Consider the following 20,847-nt stretch of genomic DNA (forward strand, 5'->3'; position numbering starts at 1 on the left):
TAAAAGAGGTCTGTAGATTAGTTAACAGTATCATAGCAATATTAATTTCCTGGTTTGGAGAATAATGGGAACTATTTTTGCAATTTTTCTGTAAGTCTAGAATTATTTAGAAATAAAAAGTTAAAACATGGGCCGGCCCTGTGGCTTGGTGGTTAAGTGCGCGCGCTGCGATGCTGGCGGCCCGGGTTCGGATCCCGGGTGCGCATCAGGGCACCACTTCTTTGTCCATCCTGTGGCCGAGTCCCACATGCAACAACTGGAAGGGTGTGCGGCTGTGACATACAACTATCTACTGGGGCTTTGGGGGCAAAAAATAAATAAAATCTTAAAAAAAAAAAAAAAGTTAAAACAAAAAATCTGAATGTGCCAAGACAGCTCCCTCAAGATTCTCAGCCTTCTATACAACAAATAATCACTGTCTTTAATTTATATTTTATAAACTAAGAGAAGGACGGGTAGACAGATATAGAAAAGCTGAAAGATACACAAAATATACCCACAAATCAACTGTGACAAATTCAATGGAGCATGATATGGAGCAGGATTTCCTCGGAGTTGGATGGTACTGTGACTAAATATTTACTTACACTTTTTTTTTTTTTTTTTTGATGAGGAAGATCAGCCCTGAGCTAACATCCATGCCAATCCTCCTCTTTTTGCTGAGGAAGACCGGCCCTGAGCTAACATCTATTGCCAATCCTCCTTCTTTTTTTCCCTTTTTCTCCCCAAAGCCCCAGTAAATAGTTGTATGGCATAGTTGCACATCCTTCTAGTTGCTGTATATGGGACACCGCCTCAGCATGGCCAGATAAGCAGTGTGTCGGTGTGTGCCTGGGATCCAAACCCGGGCCACCAGTATCGGAGCACACGCGCACTTAACCGCTAAGACACGGGACCGGCCCCCCACTTACACTTTGAATAGTTACCATTTATTAACTTTATTTTTTTTTTTTTTTTTTTTTTTTTAAAAGATTTTATTTATTCAGTTTTTCCCCCCAAAGCCCCAGTAGATAGTTGTATGTCATAGGTTCACATCCTTCTAGTTGTTGTACGTGGGACTCGGCCTCACGCTGGACGGAGAAGTGGTGCCTCGGGACGCTCCCGGGATCCGAACCCGGGCCGCCAGCATCAGAGCGCGCGCACTTAACCGCTAAGCCACAGAGCCGGCCCCATTTATTAACTTTAAAGCAAAAACAAATTTCAGATCTTATTTATGAAGAAGTCAGAACAATGTGTACAATTAAGTTGAGGTTTCTAAACATAGATCTAATCCAGTCAGTCATTCTTTACTAGAAAATTTGTGTCAGGAAAGCTCGATGTTCCCAGTCTGCAAATGGTTGCATTCACGTTTACAAAATTTCCTTAAAGATCAATTTTTTGGAGAAGAAAAAACCCAGATTTTATAATTATCTTGCAACATGGAAAGAAAATAACATACAAAAAGAAGTACCTTCAGCACGAGCAACAAAAGAAAATATCAACTAGACATCATTTCAAAATCATATCAAAACTTCTCCTTCAAAGGACAACATCAAGAAAGTGAAAAGATAACTAACAGAATGGCAGAAAATACTTCCAAATCATAAATGAAAACAGTCTAGTATTTAGAATACATAAAAAACTCTAACAATTTAACAATGAAGACAAATAACCCAATTAAAATGGACAAAGAATTTGAACAGATATTTTTCCAAAGAAGATATATGATAGCCAGTAAGCACATAAAATGTTTCTCAATATAATTAGCCATCAAGGATATGTAACTCAAAACCACAATAAGATACCATTTGACACCAACTGGGATGGCTATAATAAACAAAACGTAACAACAAGCATTGGTGAGGACAGAGAAACTGGAACCCTCATATAGTGCTGATGAAAATATAAAATGGTACAGCCACTTTGGGAAACAATCTGGCAGTTTCTCAAAATATAACCAGCAATGTGATTCCTAGGTATGTATTACCCAAGAGAAATGAAAACGTATGTCCACATAAAAACATACACACAAATGTTCATAGCTCCATTTGTTTATAATAGTCAAAAACTGGAACCAAAGCAAAAGTCCGTCAACTAATGAATGGATAAATAAAATGTGGTATATAAATACAATGGAATATTATTTGGCAATAAAAAGGACCAAAGTACTGACATGTGCCAGCACATGGATGAACTCTGAAAATACTATGCTAAGTGAAAGAAGACACTCATAAAAGACCATGTGTTATATCACTCCACTTAAATAAAATGTCCAGAATAGGCAAATTCATGGAGGAGACAAAAAGTAGACTGGGGTAGCCTAGGGCTGGGAGGTTTGGGGAAAAATAGGGAGCAATTGCTAATAGGGTTTCTTTTGGGGGTGCTGAAAAACTTTTGGAATTAGAGGTGATGGTTGCACAACTCTGTGAATATAAGAAAAACCAGTGGGGCCGGTCCCGTGGCTTAGCGGTTAAGTGTGCACGCTCTGCTACTGGCAGCCCGGGTTCAGATGCCAGGCGCACCGACGCACTGCTTCTCCCGCCATGCTGAGGCCACGTCCCACATACAGCAACTAGCAGGATGTGCAACTATGACATACAACTGGGGGGCTTTGGGGAACAAAAAAGCAAGAGGATTCGCAATAGATGTTAGCTCAGAGCCGGTCTTCCTCAGCACAAAGAGGAGGATTAGCACGGATGTTAGCTGAGGGCTGATCTTCCTCACAAAAAAAAAAAAAAAAAAAAGAGGGCCGGCCCCGTGGCTTAGCGGTTAAGTGCGTGCTCTCCGCTGCCGGCGGCCCAGGTTCGGATCCCGGGTGCGCACCGGGGCACCACTCCTCCAGCCATGCTGAGGCCGCGTCCCACATACAGCAACTAGAAGGATGTGCAGCTATGACAGACAACTATGTACTGGGGCTTTGGGGGAAAAATAAATAAAATAAAATCTTTAAAAAAAAAAAGAAAAAAGAAAAACCAGTGAACTTGTATACCTTAAATGGGCGAACTGTATGGTATATGAATTGTATCTCAATAAAGCAGTTACTAAAATAAACCACTTGCACAAACACACATAAAAGAAATACCTTCAGAAGTATTTCAGCTAAAGAGCCAATCATATGCAGGGCTCCATCTTTTTTTCGAGGATCAGCATTTGGTTCTGTAAGAATCTGGTAGCAAAATCCCATAGTCTTTTGTAGTACCTAGATTAAAAGAGAAAAGTAACATTTCACTGGATATCCCAACAGTCCTTAAAAAATATTAATGACAAAATGACTTACATGGCTAACATTAAAAACAATGTATATCTGAACAAATTTTAAACATTAAAGCAAAAGTTATCTACACATTAAATAACCTACCTCTTTCCTCTTACTACAGGCTGTAAACAAAAGTGTCTGGGCAGCAGTGGTAGGAGAAATGAAATCTTCAAACACATCTAGAAAATAAATTTAAAATTAATACAGAAGACAGTAATTTCAATTTCTTCAACAAACATTTTCACATAATTTACAAATGATGATGCTCTGTAAAAAACAAGGATCTTAAAATTTTGCTAAATCTTCACTCAAGGTGAGTACGAAAATGAACACAGATCCCCATAAAATTTTGTAAAAGACATTTCTAAATGTCTTTTCTGTACAAATTAAATGTTAATCCATCAATTTCTCCTAACGATTATTTTCTTTCCTACAAAACATTACCACTGTGAGAATCTTCATAATAGGGTCACAAAAGGACAAACTACTTAAAAGTACATAAGATTTTGGTAGGAAGGAGGACTAATACTCAACATTAGCCAAAGTAATATTCTTTAGTTCCATGCAGATACTCCACGTGACTCCACCTTCCAGTACGCGTCTTCTCAATTCCCACACATATGATGACTGACATGGGATCCAAAAGTATAGTTTAGATACTTAGTGTTAAGGTATAATCTTGAATTTCTAAGTTTTGGCATGTGCCAGAAGCACATCCAATAATCACAATAACATTATTTTATTTGTGTCTGCTAAAAATGAGATTATCATTATCAAATGCCATAACTAATGAATAGCCCCCAAAAAAGTCTAAACAATGGATAAATTACATTAAAACAACAAAGATTTTTCAGTACTAAAGGTGAGCCCTTAAAACCCTCTAGGTTTACTATACAAAACCTTAATTACTGACTCATTTTGTTCCTAAAAAAAGTGAAAATTCCTTACCAAACTTCATGCGTATATATTCATAAGGGTCTTCCTGCCAAAGTTCCTCATCAGCATCTGTATAGCACATCAATGGAAAAATAACATCTTGGATAATGCCCTGCAATTTAAAAGTTAAGAAGGTAACAATCATAAGTCAGTCTTCAAATTTAAACCTTCAAATTTCTGTTACGTGCAAAAATAAAAGTAACCCTGTAATATGTATTTTAAAGTTTAATATCAAACTTTAGTAACGCATTTAATGCATTCTCAGGTCAACTATCAATATAAATATTCTTACCCTCTGTGCAACAAATAATTATAAAACAAGATGTGTACAAAGGTAGCAATTAAGTATTCTGAGAAAATACAATATGACTTTTAGTCCATCAAGTCCTACAGTTCTAAATAAAGCAAATAAATTACTCATAGAAATAGTACATAAACCAATTATCCTCAAAACTAATCTGGTAAAAGAGTCCTTTGCTTACTCCCAATTACATGACTAAAATGGTAACTAATCATAATCCAACAGAACTTAAATCCATAAGAACTTAAAGGCAAGTTTTAAGATAACAGTTTTAGATTAAAAGATAATCTGAATATTCACAAAATACCTTTTGTAAGTTTATGTCAAGGTGTTAAAATATCTCATTTTTCTACTATACTCTCAAAACAATTACCAAAACTAGATTAAGTAACACAGGTCAACAAAAAATGGATTTTTCAACCTTTATGGTAATTAATGTTATTTCCATTATATTTTCTAGAAAAAGATTTCAGATAGAAAATTATTACTTGTATATGAGGCTTCAGATTCTTCCAGGTGAGGGCATGAGAAACTCCTTGATTAATATAATTTAATGTCTGTTGTAAAACGCGAGGAGCCATATACTGCTTTTCCTTGTACTGATATAACACCTTCAATAAAACCTTTGAAAAAAAATTTTGATCAAAAACCAAAGTTTAAATAGAAATTTTAACCACTTATAAGCCAGCAAAAACATCTGACACTTATCTTAATACCTAGGTCATCATCATAAAATAACAACCATATTCCTTTAAAAAGAAAATAATTTTTAAAATTATGTATTGGAGAATCAAGGCATTTAAATAAATAAATTGAAGTAATACTGTGTCAAAGGACTAGTTTCTGATTAAGTATAAAAAGAAGAGAAAACCATACGCCACTTAGTGAACATACCACAATATTCTGCGACAGCCCTATATTGTTAAAGTCACACTCTAGGAAAATCTTACCCAAACCATTCACCTACCTATCTAATGTGTGCCAAGAGTTCAAATTCTACTTCCTATCTCAGAACAGCAGTTGTCAAAATGTGGTCCACAGACCTCTCAAGAGGGTCTGCCAGGTCAAAGCTATTTTCATAATAATGCTAAGATGTTACTTGCCCTTTTTACTGTGCTGACGCTTGCATTGATGGTATAAAAGAAGTGGTGGTAAAACTTGTGGTGCCTAATAGGAATCAAGAGAGTGGCACGGAAGTGTACTAGCAGTCTTTACAGCCACAAAAAGGCAGAATAAGCTTTCCTTAAAAATGTCTTTAATGAACCAGAAATATTATAAATATTATTTTAAGTTGTTTTTTTTTTTTTTTTGTTTTTTTTTTGGTGAGGAAGATCAGCCCTGAGCTAACATCCATGCTAATCCTCCTCTTTTTGCTGAGGAAGCCCGGCTCTTAGCTAACATCTATTGCCAATCCTCCTCGTTTTTTTCCCCAAAGCCCCAGTAGATCGTTGTATGTCACAGGTGCACATCCTTCTAGTTGCTGTATGTGGGACTCGGCCTCAGCACAGCCAGAGAAGCGGTGCGTCGGTGCGCGCCCAGGGTCTGAACCCGGGCGGCCAGTAGCGGAGCGCGCACTTTACTGCTAAGCCACGGGGCTGGCCCTATAAATATTATTAAATGGGAAGTATAGATATATATATAGCACTTCTGCTACATGCCAAACTACACTGGTTGGAAGAAAAGCTGAAAGAATAGCTTTGTCCATCAAACACTATCATATACTTGAAAGAAAAACTGATAGACAAATTATGGTTATTTATACTTGTGTATCTGGCAGATTTTTTCTCAATAATGAACAAAATGAGCCTGTCACTTCAAGGAAAATAACCAAAAATATGTTACTGGTATTAAAATCTGAGCTTTCAAGCAAAAATTAGAATTCTCAAAATCCTAGACCCACCACTTAGATCCACTTGATAGCTTTTCAATAATTAAAGTATTTCTGATGACATCAGTGGTGATATTAACAAAAGTGATTTTTAAAAACTGCATAATGAAATATATTAACATTTGGAAAATCTGCATTAACTCAGTGAGTCAACATTTTCCAAATGACCAGTGCAGGATGTTACAAAATCATGTATGGATAAAAGACCCATTCAAGGTGCAATAGTCAAATCATTTCCAGTCAACATACATATCACAATGAGTGTTAATGTAAGACTATGAAATGTTCGTTGTTACAGTTTCAAACTGTACACAGCAATTAACCTTTAAGAAACTACCATTGTCAAATTTTGGTGTGATATCAAAGCATTTCCACAATTACATGAAAAAGTCTATTAAAACAGTCTTTCCTTTTCCCAATTCTTATCTCTGAGGCCAAAGTGTCTTTATTTACGTCCACCAAAACAAATTAAAACAGACGGAATACAGAGGTAGATGAGTATACAGCTGCCTTTTATTAAGCCAGACATTAAAGCTAGTAAAAATGTACAACAATGCCACTTCCTCTGCTAAAAATTTTTCACTTTGGAAAATAGTTACTTCTAACAAAAAACATGTATTCTATGTTAATATGTAAAAGGTCTGTTATTGTTTTTAAACTTTGTTTTAATTTCTAATATGATAAATATCACTAGGTATAACCCACATAAATGGAAGCTTGTTGGGGTTCTCAATAATATAGGAGTGTAAGGAGGTCCTGGGACCAAAAATGTTTGAGAATTACTACAGGGTTCAAAATGTTAAAAATTGCTTTATGCAATCTTTGGGTGCCGAAGAAACTAGAAATAAGCAAGACAGAAATTAACCTGATAATGCCATACTTCTACTTAAAAAAATTATCTTAGACTTACTTGCTGGACACCAACAGCAAATGCCTTCAGAAATACTTCAGCAAATTCATTATACTCCTTGGAAACATTGCCAGGGCTTCCATATCTAAAAGAACATTAAAATGCCCATTGTTTCTTTATGATGCTTTATAATAGCACTTATAAAACCAAAAGCTTGAGAACAATAAACTTAAATCATCATATATCGAGAGGAGCTTACCTTTCAAAAAGCCTTGCTAAGATATGTAAAGCCCACTTCTTACATTTCCACCATGGTAACTCAGGTCTATCATCTTCTTCAACTTGAAGTGTTTCCTTTAAAGAGAATTTATTTAATGATAGTAAGCGATGATACAATCTAAGAGGAACAGCACGAGGCGAGAACAGATTCACAAAAACGTGAATGCTCCTCCAGTGTTGGCCTTTCATAATAAAAAGCTAGATTTGGAAAAGTACTAACCCTTATTTAAATATAAGAGGCATTTTCACTACTTCACTACTTGGTTATAAAGGATACACTTTTTTAAATTCTTATAAAAGACCCATACATTGTAGTCAAGGCCATGGCAGGTATCTTAATCAAAACCAGTACAGCTCAAATCAAAAGGGCATGAGAGGGCCGGCCCCGTGGCTTAGTGGTTAAGTGCGTGCGCTCCGCTGCTGGCGGCCCGGGTTCGGATCCCGGGCGCGCACCGACGCACCGCTTGTCGGGCCATGCTGAGGCCGCGTCCCACATACAGCAACTAGAAGGATGTGCAACTACGACGTACAACTATCCACTGGGGCTTTGGGGGAAAAAATAAATAAATAAAATTAAAAAAAAAAAAAAAAGGGCATGAGAAACTCCATTTCAGAAATCTAGTTTCAGGAGTATTAGTATAAATACACAAAGATAACAGGTACGAGAACATTCATTTACAAAAGTATTTGTAATAGTGAAAAACTACCAAGAACCTAAACATTCATTAATAAGGGTATGTTTAATTATGGAACATCCATAAAAGACTACTATACAACCATTAAAAGAATGGATTAGAGCATTACATATTGACCTAAGACATCCATGACATATTTTAAAGTTACAATTGGGAAGTGAAACTGTGGAGCAACTAAAACTCCCATACATTGCCAGTGAGAGCAACAGTGCAACCACTTTGGAAATCACTTTGCAAGTTACTTACAACGTTAAACATACACCTACCCTATGACCCAATTCCATTCTTTGCTATTTACTCAAGAAAAATGAAAATATGTGATCACAAAAAGACTCGTGTAAGAACATTCATAGCACCTTTATCTGTAATCCTAAAATCCTGAAACCACCCCGATGTCCATTAACTTGTGAATGGATAAATAAAATATAGTATATCCATACAAAAGATATTTCTTGGCAATAAAATGGAACAAACTACCGCAACACAACATGAATACATCGCATACATATATTAAGCAAAGAAGGTACTTTTACATTAAGTTCTAGAATAGGCAAAACTAGCCTATGGTGCTAGAAATGAGAACGGCAATAGTAGGGATGACCAGAACTAGCCACAAGCAAACATTCTAGGTGATGGTTACATGAGTGCATATGACTGTCATAACTCACTGAACTGTTTACTTATATTTTACTTTTATTATTTTTTGTGTGTGAGGAAGATCAGCCCTGAGCTAACATCCGATGCCAATCCTCCTCTTTTTGCTGAGGAAGATTGGCCCTGGGCTAACATCCATGCCCATCTCCCTCCACTTTATACTGGACGCTGCCATAGCATGGCTTGACAAGCGGTGCGTCGGTTCCCACCCGGGATCCGAACCTGTGAACCCTCGGGCTACCGAAGTGGAGCACACGCACTTAACTGCTATGCCACCGGGCCGGCCCCGAACGGTTTACTTATAATGTGTGCATATTTATGATTATAAATTATACCAAAAAAGGTACAGAATATATGAAACTTATAGTTATATTTTATACCTATTAAATGTGTACAGAAAAATACACAACAAACTAATTCCCCACCGAGTAGAAGAAATGTCCCATTTATTTCTTCTGCAGTTTTTTTCAAATAAATATTTGAGCAATAAACTACAAAACAGGAGGTTGGCCTCACTTATTTCACTAATAAAATTATGTTGGATAAATTACAAAACCCTTCCATGTCTCTGTTTAAATTCAGAAGGATTTTGAGGATTAAATAAGTAAGGTATGTAAAAGCACTTAAAACACACTAGGTAGCAGGACTTGTAAATTTTCCTACCTCTCTAAAAAACTAAATTATAAAGAAAAATTGTGGTTATTTTAAAAATCGTGATTAAATGTTAAAAAATAACAGTTGGATAATTCTGTATGTACTAAAAACCACTGAATTGTATACTTTGAATGGGTGAATTTTACTAAGTTATATTTCTATAAAGTTGTTATTTAGAGAAACAAGTAATAAAACTAACTACAAAGTTTGACCAACTTGTAATTCAAGTTCTTCCCCTGTTCATGGGTGTCTGACAAATTATTAGAATAAAATCTAGCTTTGGACTTTTTTTGTTTTTGAGCTATAACTGATATACAGTCACGCATTACTTAGCAACGAGCCTATGCTCTGAGAAATGCACCTTTAGGCAATTTCATCACTGTGTGAACATCATAGTGTACTTACACAAACCTAGATGGCATAGCCTACTACATACCTATGCTATATGGTTCTAATCTTAAGGGACTACTGTCGTATATGTGGTCCATCATTATGGGGCTCATGACTGTATAACGTTGTATTAGTCTAAGCTGTAGAACATAATGATTTGATATATGTATATATTGTGAAATGATTACCATAGTAAGTTTAGGAAGGTGGTCAAAAGATACAAACTTCCAGTTATAAGATAAATAAGTTCTGGAAATACAATGTACAGGATGGTGACTATTAAACAATACTGTATTATATATTCAAAGGTTGCTAAGAGAGTAGATTTTAAAAGTCCTCATCGCCGGAAAAAAAGTTTGTAACTATGTGAGGTGATGTATGTTATGAGCTCTTAATTAAAAACTAAGAAACAGATGAATTAGGATGAAATAAACAAAGAGCTATATATAAGCACTTACACAATAATATATGAAATAACCCTTCACAATTTTTTACTTAGTATATGAACATATGTAAACAAAGAAACGGTGTCTCTTTACCTAGAAAAATTTGCATCATGAATTATATAAGTTCATAAAGAATGTTACAGGAAATAACAATTAAAATTCTCAAAAGATAATTAAATGTTTGTGTTTAGTAACATAAGAGAACACACACACTTACATTAGGTACATCTCTGTTCACAACAGTCTTTAAAATTTCTATCCATTCTGTCAGGTTCTGTTGGTTTATCAGCTCCAATGGTAGTGTATACTAAATTAAAAATCAAGAAATCAATATTTTAAAATCCTTACAAAAGAAAATCCCAGTTCCTTTTACTCTTCACAAAACCTACAAAAAGTATTTCATTCAATCCACATTTCCTGTTTTTAGTACACAGGCAAATTTCTTATCTGGCTGACCTGATTAGTTATCTACAATGGTGAAATGTGGCAATGACAGTCCTCATCCCTATCTTTTTATAAAATTACTCAGAATATATCTTATTTTCACCATAAAGTGTGATATTTATTATGGATTTCTAATGAACATCTTTTATCAAGTTAAGGACATTTCTATTCTAGGATTCTTAGAGTTGTTTTTTCTTTTAAGCAGGAATGGTTACTAAATTTTATCAAATACTTGATCTGGTATCTTAAAGATGGTTACAGGTCTCTCTTTTCACGTAATTTATAAGAGTTAATCACAAAAATTGATTTCTTACTGTTGATCCATTCTTGCATTCTTGGGATAAATACTATCTCTTACTAGGCTCATACAATCAATATCCTATTTAGGATTTTAGGACATCTATTTTCACAAGTGAGACAGGGCTATATTTTGATATCAGGGTATGCTAGTCTCAAAAAATTAGTTGGGGAGATAAATATTTTGTCCTATGCCCTAGAACAATTTATAAAAGAGCTTATTTTTAATGTAAAAGTTGTGATCCTACCAGTTAGGAAAAAAAACAAAAACAGTATAGATATTGTCTATCCAAATCACTTAAAAAATTATATAAGAAGGAGCCAATGAAATGGCATTAAAGTGCCCTTAGGTTAAGACTGGGAGACACTAGATTGTCTTTATAAATCTGGCAAAGACATACAAAACCCAACCAAACAACAGAATGAGTCAGTTACAATCTTAGTGGAGGTAAAGTCACAGGTCTATTTAAATGACATTTTAAAGTAAGTACATAATATCATGAATTGAATCAAAGGTCCTGGTAGATGAGGTGAATCTTTCTATGGCTATATGGCACAAAAAGAACCAGAATTTCAATCCTGATCAAAAACTCTGTTTCCTAAGTAACTATATTCCCCTGGGAATATAGACACAAACATTTCTTTAGTGGATATCTTTTATCCCAGGAAAATGTAGAACAATATACAAAAATGATGAAGCCCATTATTGTACGCCAATTAAGCCCACAGTATTAGTATTTTTGTGTTAAGCTTAAGAATAGTTTTTGTAATTATTGGGACAATCTATGTATATTTGGCATATCAGAGTATGTGTTAGATGAGAACTGTAATCAAGTAACTGATTTTCAGACTTGTGAATTCTTAACATGAAAAGTATAAGAAAATTTTACTAATCTTGTAAATAGCATTGGATGGTTTAAGAGAACTTAAGATTGCCCATTTATAATTTAAGATGTATAAGAGTTGTTTGTGTATTTGGAGAAGTGTGCTTGGTTAGACTTTTTTTGTGTGTGAGGAAGATTGGCCCTGAGCTAACATCTATGCCAATCTTCCCCTATTTTGTATGTGGGACGCCGCCACAGTATGGCTTGATGAGCAGTGTGTAGGTCCACACCCAGGATCCGAACCTGCAAACCCTGGGCTGCCAAAGTAGAGCACACAAACTTAACTGCTACGCCACTGGGTCAGCCCCTGGTTAGACTTTTAATATACTTATAATTTTGGCAATTTATATTTTACTATCAAATCATCCACTTAATCTAGATTTTCAAATGAAATTATTATTCAGATGCTGTAATTCTTTATCTTTCAATGTGGCAAATGGTAGACTGCCTTTTTATATACATAAACTGCTTTATAAAAATTACCTGAACAAGAGCATAGAAGATCTTGAAAATTTGTTTCTGAATGAGGACAGATTGATCAGACTGATCAGAAAGAAGCTGGATAAAACGGTCCTTTAGAACTGGCAGGAAATGCTGCATTGCTGCTACCAATGGACTCCGTTCCTCTGGTTTCTTGTACCTTTGGGTAGGAATACAAACTAATTCTGTAAGAATTTATTTCACAATTATATATATATACACACACACACACATTGACATATATATGTATATATATGAGATATAAATTTAAACTACTTGTTTGTTCACACAAATATAAACAAATACCTCCTAAGCAACTTTAGACTCCTAGAAAAAGAAAAACCTACTATGGAACCAAACCACAAGCAAAAGCAACTTGAGAAAAACCTCAAATAATAATAGGATATCTAAAATTTACTGAGCATTTATTATGAGGTCAATAATCTTCAAGGCCCCACTAGTATCCTCACTTCTACCATTGAGAAAACTGAGGCACAGAGAAGTTAAATATCTTTCCCAGCACACACATACAGGTGTGAACCTCAGCAGCTGAGATCCAGGGTCTGCCCTCTTAATGGCTTCACTGTGCTTTCTCTAATTGTGAATCTTGATAACACTGAGAAGCTACAATGATTTGGCTTTTAAACATTAGCAGCTGATATAAAATCGATTATATATCATCATCCTTAAGTAATGTACATAACGAGCATTACAACAGAAGTGGCATCTATAAAATGGAAAATATTCTATTTCTAAAAGCACTATAAACCAGAATTTCTTTTGTAACCCATCCAGCAACAAAACCTGACCTCAACAGGCTATTTATGATCTTCATTTGTCCAATTTGGAATGAATATTCACATATTTTATAGCAGATATAATAATAATGTGTTTGACTACTGGGTGGTGGTACAGATTTCAGTAAGAGTGCCACGTAACATTTATTATGTGAACCTTGTTACCTTTCTAAACTCTGAAAAACTCTGAATTCCGAATCACATTTTGCTCCAAGAATACGGGTAAAGAATTGCTGACCTAACTGAGACATTTCCAAATATAGATTCCTTAGCATTTTAACAGTATTGTTAAAAGGTCTGTTGGTTTATTTTTTTAAAAAATTAAATAATCGAATTTATAGTTTAGAACTATGAGAAAGAAACTCCAGCTTCCCTTATTAAAGAGTCAACAGGCAGAATAGCTTTGCAAAATACAGACTAATGGTTAAGAAGTCATTATTCTAAAAGGCACAGCTTATTGTTTTAGATTGGTTTCGATTATGTGAACTGTTTTAAATTGGTTTTCCCTATCAGACTCCAGTTTTATCTATTGGTAGCCTTTTTGAAGGGGAAAAATGTATTTAAGAATTGAATATATGAGCACATTTTTAAAAGGTCAAGATAGACCCTCTTAAAAGGCTAGATTCTTTTTTCCTCCTGGATGAAATGAGAACCAAAGTAAATTGCCAAGAACAAAAAACACCAAGAAAAATGTTCACACTAATAATGATTGAGACTATTAAACAATTAACTGACAGATTATTTTAAATATTATTTTAATGTGCTGAGAAATTACACCTAGCATACATTTTTAAAGGTTATCTGTACGTTTCTTTGAGTCAACAAAATAACAATTTATAAAAGGAAGCCATTTGCACTCTCCAATCTGATTATACAAACTAATAATTATAATAATATTCTTTTAACAATAAAGGTGAGAACTACATTATGCACCTCTCTCCATTTATCTAACACATTAAGAGAGTTTGAATACCCATTCCATATTAGATATTCTTCTCTCCTATCTCCCTCTCTACATTGAATAGTAGACTGGAAGCTGGGTGATACTAGTTGGTAATCTAAGCTAAGGGGTATAAAAGTAATTTATGGTAGGAAACAAATTACTATTCCATAAGACCTGAAAGCTCCTGAAAGCATGAAAATGTGACACTAATAAAAGCCTACTACCACAAGTTAGTGTGTCAATCTGGTGAGCCATGCTAATAGGAAATCCTTAAATACTAGCTCATCACTTTTCTGTTTAAAAAAAGAAAAAAATTCAGTGGTTCATCAGTATCTAAAAGATCATATCCAAATTCCCCATCATGGCATTCAAAACCCTCTTTAACATGGTCCCAATTTACCAGCCCAAAACTATCCCCAACCTCTCAGCAGAAATTATCCATACCATTTAGTGGTCTCCTCACTACCCACTAAAGACAGTGTCTCATTTCCATCTCTGTATCTTTCTTTCTTTGTTCATACTACTCCAGTGTGACAAGCCTTCCTCTTCAAATGCTCCTTCTGTGCTCCTTCAACTGATAAGCATTTCCTGAGGATCTATGCTCCTGAGGGCACAACTTCCAATTTCTCCATGAATTTTCTTAGCACTGCTTCAGTCCACACAGATCCCTTGTGAACACCTTGTGCTCCACAATTGAACACTGGCTGAAAATGAACTGGAATTCCAATACTGTAGCAGCCTCCTATGTCTCCCATTTAAAAAACCCCTGTCACACTCTCTCCTGCTACGATTATAGGACAGGAGAGACTTGAACCTCCTTAATGACAATGACAGCTTATTATTGTTATTCTCTCTCGTTTTAGTCACTCACTTACCAGAACTACAACAACTGGCACTCTGACAGAGGTTGGAGCAACAGCTGGAACATTCCTTAGCAGGAAGATGGGTAGCTGGTGGGAACACAAGAAAACACCAGTACCAATGCTGTAAATGGTGTATTTCTCTCCTGCTCAGAACAAAAGCAGCAGTTCATCAGCTACTTTGAGTTGGGACCCAAAAAGGGTATCGGAGGCTAACTACAAGCCCCACAATTACAGGGCTCACAATGGCATCTGTGTAGCTGTTAGGACTGGAAATAAAGCCACCATCATGGTGTTAGTGTTCCTCATGCCTTCCTCATAGTTTTCCGATATCAAAACTTTCAAGTGCCTACCAATTTCATTACTGTCACTACACACTTAAGAGAAAATCCCTTCAACATCTGGCTTACTACTTTTAGTGCTACACCTCAACTTCCAAGGTTAGATTTTTTTTCTGATCCCTAAACCCAGATCTAAAATGATCCCTTGGCCTAAAACCTTTCTTGCTGATACTGATTACTTACATGAACTATAATTTGCTCAAATATGCAAACACTGAAACAGGTGACTGTGAATCCCTCAAAACACAATGATTAAAAATGATCATGTGAAATTCCAACATATTCTTCTTAAAGAATTAGAGGTGGGTTCTTGAAACTTAACAAGAACCCAAATTAAGATAAAAATTCACAGAAAGCCAGAAGTAATAAAGAGCTCTAATATTCAATGTACTCTGATCTCCTTCACATTTAAAAAATATTTATCTTTAGCCCTTTTATCAGCACATATTGAGGAGCTCATATTGAAGAGTTAGAGATAACTCGGTTTTTGAATAGGAAAACAGATAATGATTAAGAAAAAAGGGCACAAGGAGTTATTTAGTTGAATCAACAGAAGAGCTTGCAGAATTAAAATAAGAATGCTATTTCAAAAACAAAACACTGAATTAAAATCAACATATAATTTACTAATTTTAATATATATACCAAATGTAATTTTAGATGTTCAAACAAATTAGCTTAAATTTTCCAAACTTTTCCTACTTCTCAAAGCTCTATAGAATTGAGAGAGACACTTACTCATAATTTTTCACAAGCTGATAAAGGCAAAGAAGAATTCCTAGCCAACAAGCACTGTTATCAGACTGAAGATAAAAGCCAATTTTGTCTACAATGGCAGTCCAGCGGCTTGGATAATCATGTTTGATGATATGATGAATACAGGTAGTAAGCTGTACCCTGAAAGTCAAAAATAAACAATAAGGAGGAAGAAATGCTACCTAGATAAAATTTTGCTAACTCATACAAAGAAAATGGCTATTTAGACAAAATAAGTCACTGAGCAAAAACTATCTGTTAATACTGATTTAAAAGAAACTCAACAAATGTTACAAATGCAAGTGATTTTATTTTTCTTATTTTTCATCTCTATCATCAACTGACAAGTTTCATTTAGAACATCAACTATTCTCAATAAAAATTCTGCAAAATCATGGGGCCAGCCCAGTGGCGTAGCAGTTAAGTGTGCGAGCTCCGCTTCAGCGGCCGCGGCCCGGGGTTTGCAGGTTTGGATCCCAGGCACGCACTGACGTACCGCTTGTCAAGCCATGCTGTGGCGGCGTCCCATATAACGTAGAGGAAGATGGGCACGGATGTTAGCCCAGAGCCAGTCTTCCTCAGCAAAAAGAGGAGGACTGGCATCGGATGTTAGCTCAGGGCTGATCTTCCTCAAAAAAAAAAAAAAAAAAAAATCTGCAAAATCATATAGAAATAAGAGTTTTAAAATATCAAAAGACTATACAATATAAAGTATATGACAACATTCTGTAGTTTTCTTTACCCTCTTTCATCTGATCACAGTATGTTTTGCGAGTTTTACATCAAGTTTAAAAGTTTTTGGTTTTATAAATATAAAATTCAATTGCAGTAAGAAAATAAAAAGGAATTCTCCTGTAACAGCATTTAAGTTTTCTGCTACAAAAATGACAGGTTTGAATGTTCTGAAAAGACCTCTCTCCCCCTACTCCACCCCCCCAAAAAACCTTGCAAATTATATACTGCAACAATGGATAAGTTTAAAATATATACCTGATGAGTTCAGGAGAGTGGATAATGGCTTCTACAATATTTTCTCGAATACAATGTCGATCTTCTTCTGGAATAGTATAAGGGGATATATCCCCTGGTGCCGTTTCCCGATCAGGCCAATACTGTGTTATCATATTTTTCAAATAGATAACACCTAAAATATAGATCAAGAGAGTATTTACTGTGATGGCACTGTGAATATCCCTTATAAGTGTCCACACCTCAATTTCTTTCAGACCAACCATTGTTAGTAAAGCTATCCTTTTAAAAACAAAATACTGCATTCTATTATTTTAGAAGTTGATAATCAAAACACAAATTTAATACGCAACTACAATAATCACCCACAAAGTTATTATTAAACATATAGCCTAAGACAACTCTGCAAATAAACACACTACAAACAAAACTGTTACTTTTTTACATCACATTTATTTAATAACACTCTTTATCCTGTTTTCTGTAGGCAAGCTATTTAGATTAATTTTACCAAATCAGTTTTCTAAATGAAGCCTCTAAAGACAGAACCATGTAGACATACCAATATTTTGAAGACTAAAGGTAAATCAGAAGTAGTATGCCACATTTTCACAGACTTTGTTTGATACTGAGGGAACTGCTCAATGTCTTGTTGAAACCAGAACTAAGATATAGTACATTCTAAATGGTTAAAATGAAACAGTAAAAGCAAATAGCTGTGAGGAACAATTGCATAAACAAAGAGGTTTGTATCTTAGAATCATCCATCAGGGAGGGAAGCAGGAAATACATAGAATCTTTTAATAAACCCCATCAATTTCTCCTTCCAGCTTCTCTTTTAATTCAATGAAATATCACGTTCCTTTAAACTCTGCCACCAAGTATCAAGGCACTTGCTGTTTGTCGGAAACACATGAGGGCCAACCAATTTTCAGGGAAGAAAAATCAGTAACGGGCCATCCCAAGATATTTCTGCTATTCAACTATGAACCTTTTAAACAGTATATTTACATATACTCAAGAAAATAATTCAGGAAACTTGCCTGCCTGTCTCACAGGTAAATCCAGTTGTTCTGACATAGTAATCTGAAGCAGTGTTGAAACAAAATTCAGAGACTTGTGTGCCTACAAACAAAAAAATACATTTTAAATTTCTGCAAATAAATATTTTCAGTACTCTATTCCACTGTTTGGCTAGCACAAAAGGCTCTCCACAAGCTGGTCCCAGCCTTATTTCCTATCACTCACCTACAATGAACTCAAAAAAATTTAATAACCCAACTCCTAAAACATTTTGGATGTTTGCATTTGTCTGCATACCACTGCACTTCCCATTCAGCCCAACTAGCATTCTTAACCTACACTGGTGCACTGATGGCAGCAGCTCAAAAACAATATCCTCTGTGATACCTATTTCCCCAACTCAATAAAAATTTCTGCACAGAGATTTATAGCAGAGAGTTGCTATACACAAACTAAATCAGTAAAAATTAATAGCCTGGGGGGTGGTTTCCAAGGTACTAATAATGTTTTATTTCTTAATATGGCTGTTTTATATAAGGGTGTTCAGTTTGTGAAAATTAATTAACTGTACCCTTATGATAACTTTTCTGCATGCACGTTATATTTCAATAGAAAATTAAAAATCAATAGCTTTGAACACACAATAAAAGTAGGATACAAACTATATGATGATAATTTAATATATTTATATGAATATGCAATGCAACATATACAGAAAAGAATGACATACACCAAAAATGCTAATATACATACACCAAAAATGCTAATATAGTTATCTCTGGGGTGATGGGATTATAGAGGAGCTAATCTTTATACATTTTCTATTTTCCAAATTTTATACTATGGACGTGGATCACTTTCATTAACAGTACAAAAAAGCTACTTAATGATTCCTAAATTGGCCATATTTGTTTCTCATTCTTTTAAAAGAACTAAACATTCAAGTTAGGTCCCGTCTGGTATGTTTTGTTTCATTCCCTCTCCCCTGATAAAAACCATCACCAATAATGTCATCTCCTCCCTCCAGCCCAAGTTTTAGTTATTTTTCTGCACATGTTCCAATGAACAATAGTGATTTTTATTTTAGTTTCCTCTTTACAGACTCTTTCCCCCAGACATTCTACAAACATATTCTTAGAAGCAGAAAAATTTCCCTCTGGATATAAAAAATTTCTTCCACATTAGAACCTAGAGTAATATTTTACTCAGTTACTCCAAAAATTATTTATTTAGGTGTTCCTGGTGCAAGACACTATGCCAGGAGCTAAGGATACAGTGTGGAATGAGACAATGAGGCTCCATGACCTCGTGGAAACTTAACAGTTTAGTGAAGGAAAACAAGACAATCAAACAGGTAATTGCAATAAAATATAATGGAAGAAGTAGAGGACACCATGGAAGAATCAAAAGGAGAATCTCCTAACCCAGAAGTAAAGCTTAAATTTAAGACCTGAACAGGAGTAGTAGGTGGGTGAAGGGGAGGCATTAGCCCTTTCCAGTACTCTAAATAGATATGAACAGTTAACCACTACCACTTTCTTGAAACACCCTTCCATCTATGCAATTCATACACCACTCATCCTGGTCCCTTGGGCTCCTTGCTGCCTTCTCATCCTATATAATCTATAAATGCTAGAACCTGGTACCAGGACTCAGTCATAGGCTATCTTTTCCACTCTCTGGATGATTTCATCCAACCCCTGTCTTTAAATACCATCTATATGTCAAATATGTTATTTCCAGTCCAGATCACTCTAACAGATCTATTTAACATCCCTACCTTCATTATCTCACAGACTTCTCAGACTTATTATGTTCAGAGCATCTTTCCCCCTACAAGTTGTGACTCCTCTCCCAACATTTCTCATCACTATCCTCGCAGTGGGGCCAGCCCCGTGCTTAGCGGTTAAGTGCGCGCGCTCCGCTGCTGGCGACCTGGGTTCGGATCCCGGGCGTGCACCGACGCACCGCTTCTCTGGCCATGCTGAGGCCGCGTCCCACATACAGCAACTAGAAGGATGTGCATCTATGACATACAACTATCTACTGGGGCTTTGGGGGAAAAAATAAATAAATAAATAAAAGTATTACTATCCTCGCAGTTATTCATGTCTAAAACCTGAATGTCATCGTTAATACTTCCCTCTTTTTTATCCCAATTCAGTCCATCAGGCCTTGTCAATTCGATATCCAAAATGCTTGTATAATTAATATATCCACTTTCTCCATTCCCATTAACACCAACCTAGACCAAGTGACTGTCATCTCTCTTAATGTAACTATTTGCCACCGCCCCACACCATTCTCCATTTAGCAGCCAACAATCTTTAAAATTGTAAACCAATTCCCTTTAAATAAACCTTTTACCAACTTTCTATTGTATTTCCCAAAGCCTATAAGGCCCTGCATTATCTTGCCCCTGCCTATTTCTTCAGCCTTATTTAAAGAAACTTTCTCATCCCCTATTGCCCCACTTTACCAGCCTTCCTTAGGTTCTTTCAATAACAAACATATTACCCCATTTCGGAGTCTTTGTACATGCTATGACTTTCTAACTACAACACTCTTCTCTCCAAAGCTCCACCAGAGTTAACTAGTTCACAGCTTCACATTCTTTGGGTCTCAGCTTAAACATTTCCTTAGAGAAGCTTTTCCTGACTGATGACTCAAGCTAAAGTAGGGTTCCACATTACTCTCATAATCTCCAGGGTTTTTTTCTTCACAA

The 20,847-nt window shown here is 35.5% G+C and overlaps 1 protein-coding gene across 1 annotated transcript in view; it reads right to left on the reverse strand.

Moving 5' to 3' along the window:
* IPO7 (importin 7) overlaps positions 1–20,847 on the reverse strand; it is a 48,214-nt gene that overhangs the window by 14,679 nt on the left and 12,688 nt on the right. Inside the window, exons 2-12 of the mRNA XM_004418419.3 lie at positions 18,143–18,224; positions 17,121–17,274; positions 16,113–16,271; positions 12,437–12,593; positions 10,546–10,635; positions 7,470–7,564; positions 7,271–7,355; positions 4,961–5,095; positions 4,184–4,283; positions 3,338–3,414; positions 3,062–3,178 (exon numbers count right to left, since the gene is read on the reverse strand). Coding sequence (XP_004418476.1) covers positions 3,062–3,178; positions 3,338–3,414; positions 4,184–4,283; positions 4,961–5,095; positions 7,271–7,355; positions 7,470–7,564; positions 10,546–10,635; positions 12,437–12,593; positions 16,113–16,271; positions 17,121–17,274; positions 18,143–18,224 — 1,251 coding nt within the window. The remainder of the gene's footprint in view (positions 1–3,061; positions 3,179–3,337; positions 3,415–4,183; positions 4,284–4,960; positions 5,096–7,270; positions 7,356–7,469; positions 7,565–10,545; positions 10,636–12,436; positions 12,594–16,112; positions 16,272–17,120; positions 17,275–18,142; positions 18,225–20,847) is intronic.

Source organism: Ceratotherium simum, chromosome 7 (genome assembly GCF_057802395.1).
Source record: "Ceratotherium simum simum isolate JZ-2026a chromosome 7, ASM5780239v1, whole genome shotgun sequence".
NCBI lineage: Eukaryota > Metazoa > Chordata > Mammalia > Perissodactyla > Rhinocerotidae > Ceratotherium > Ceratotherium simum.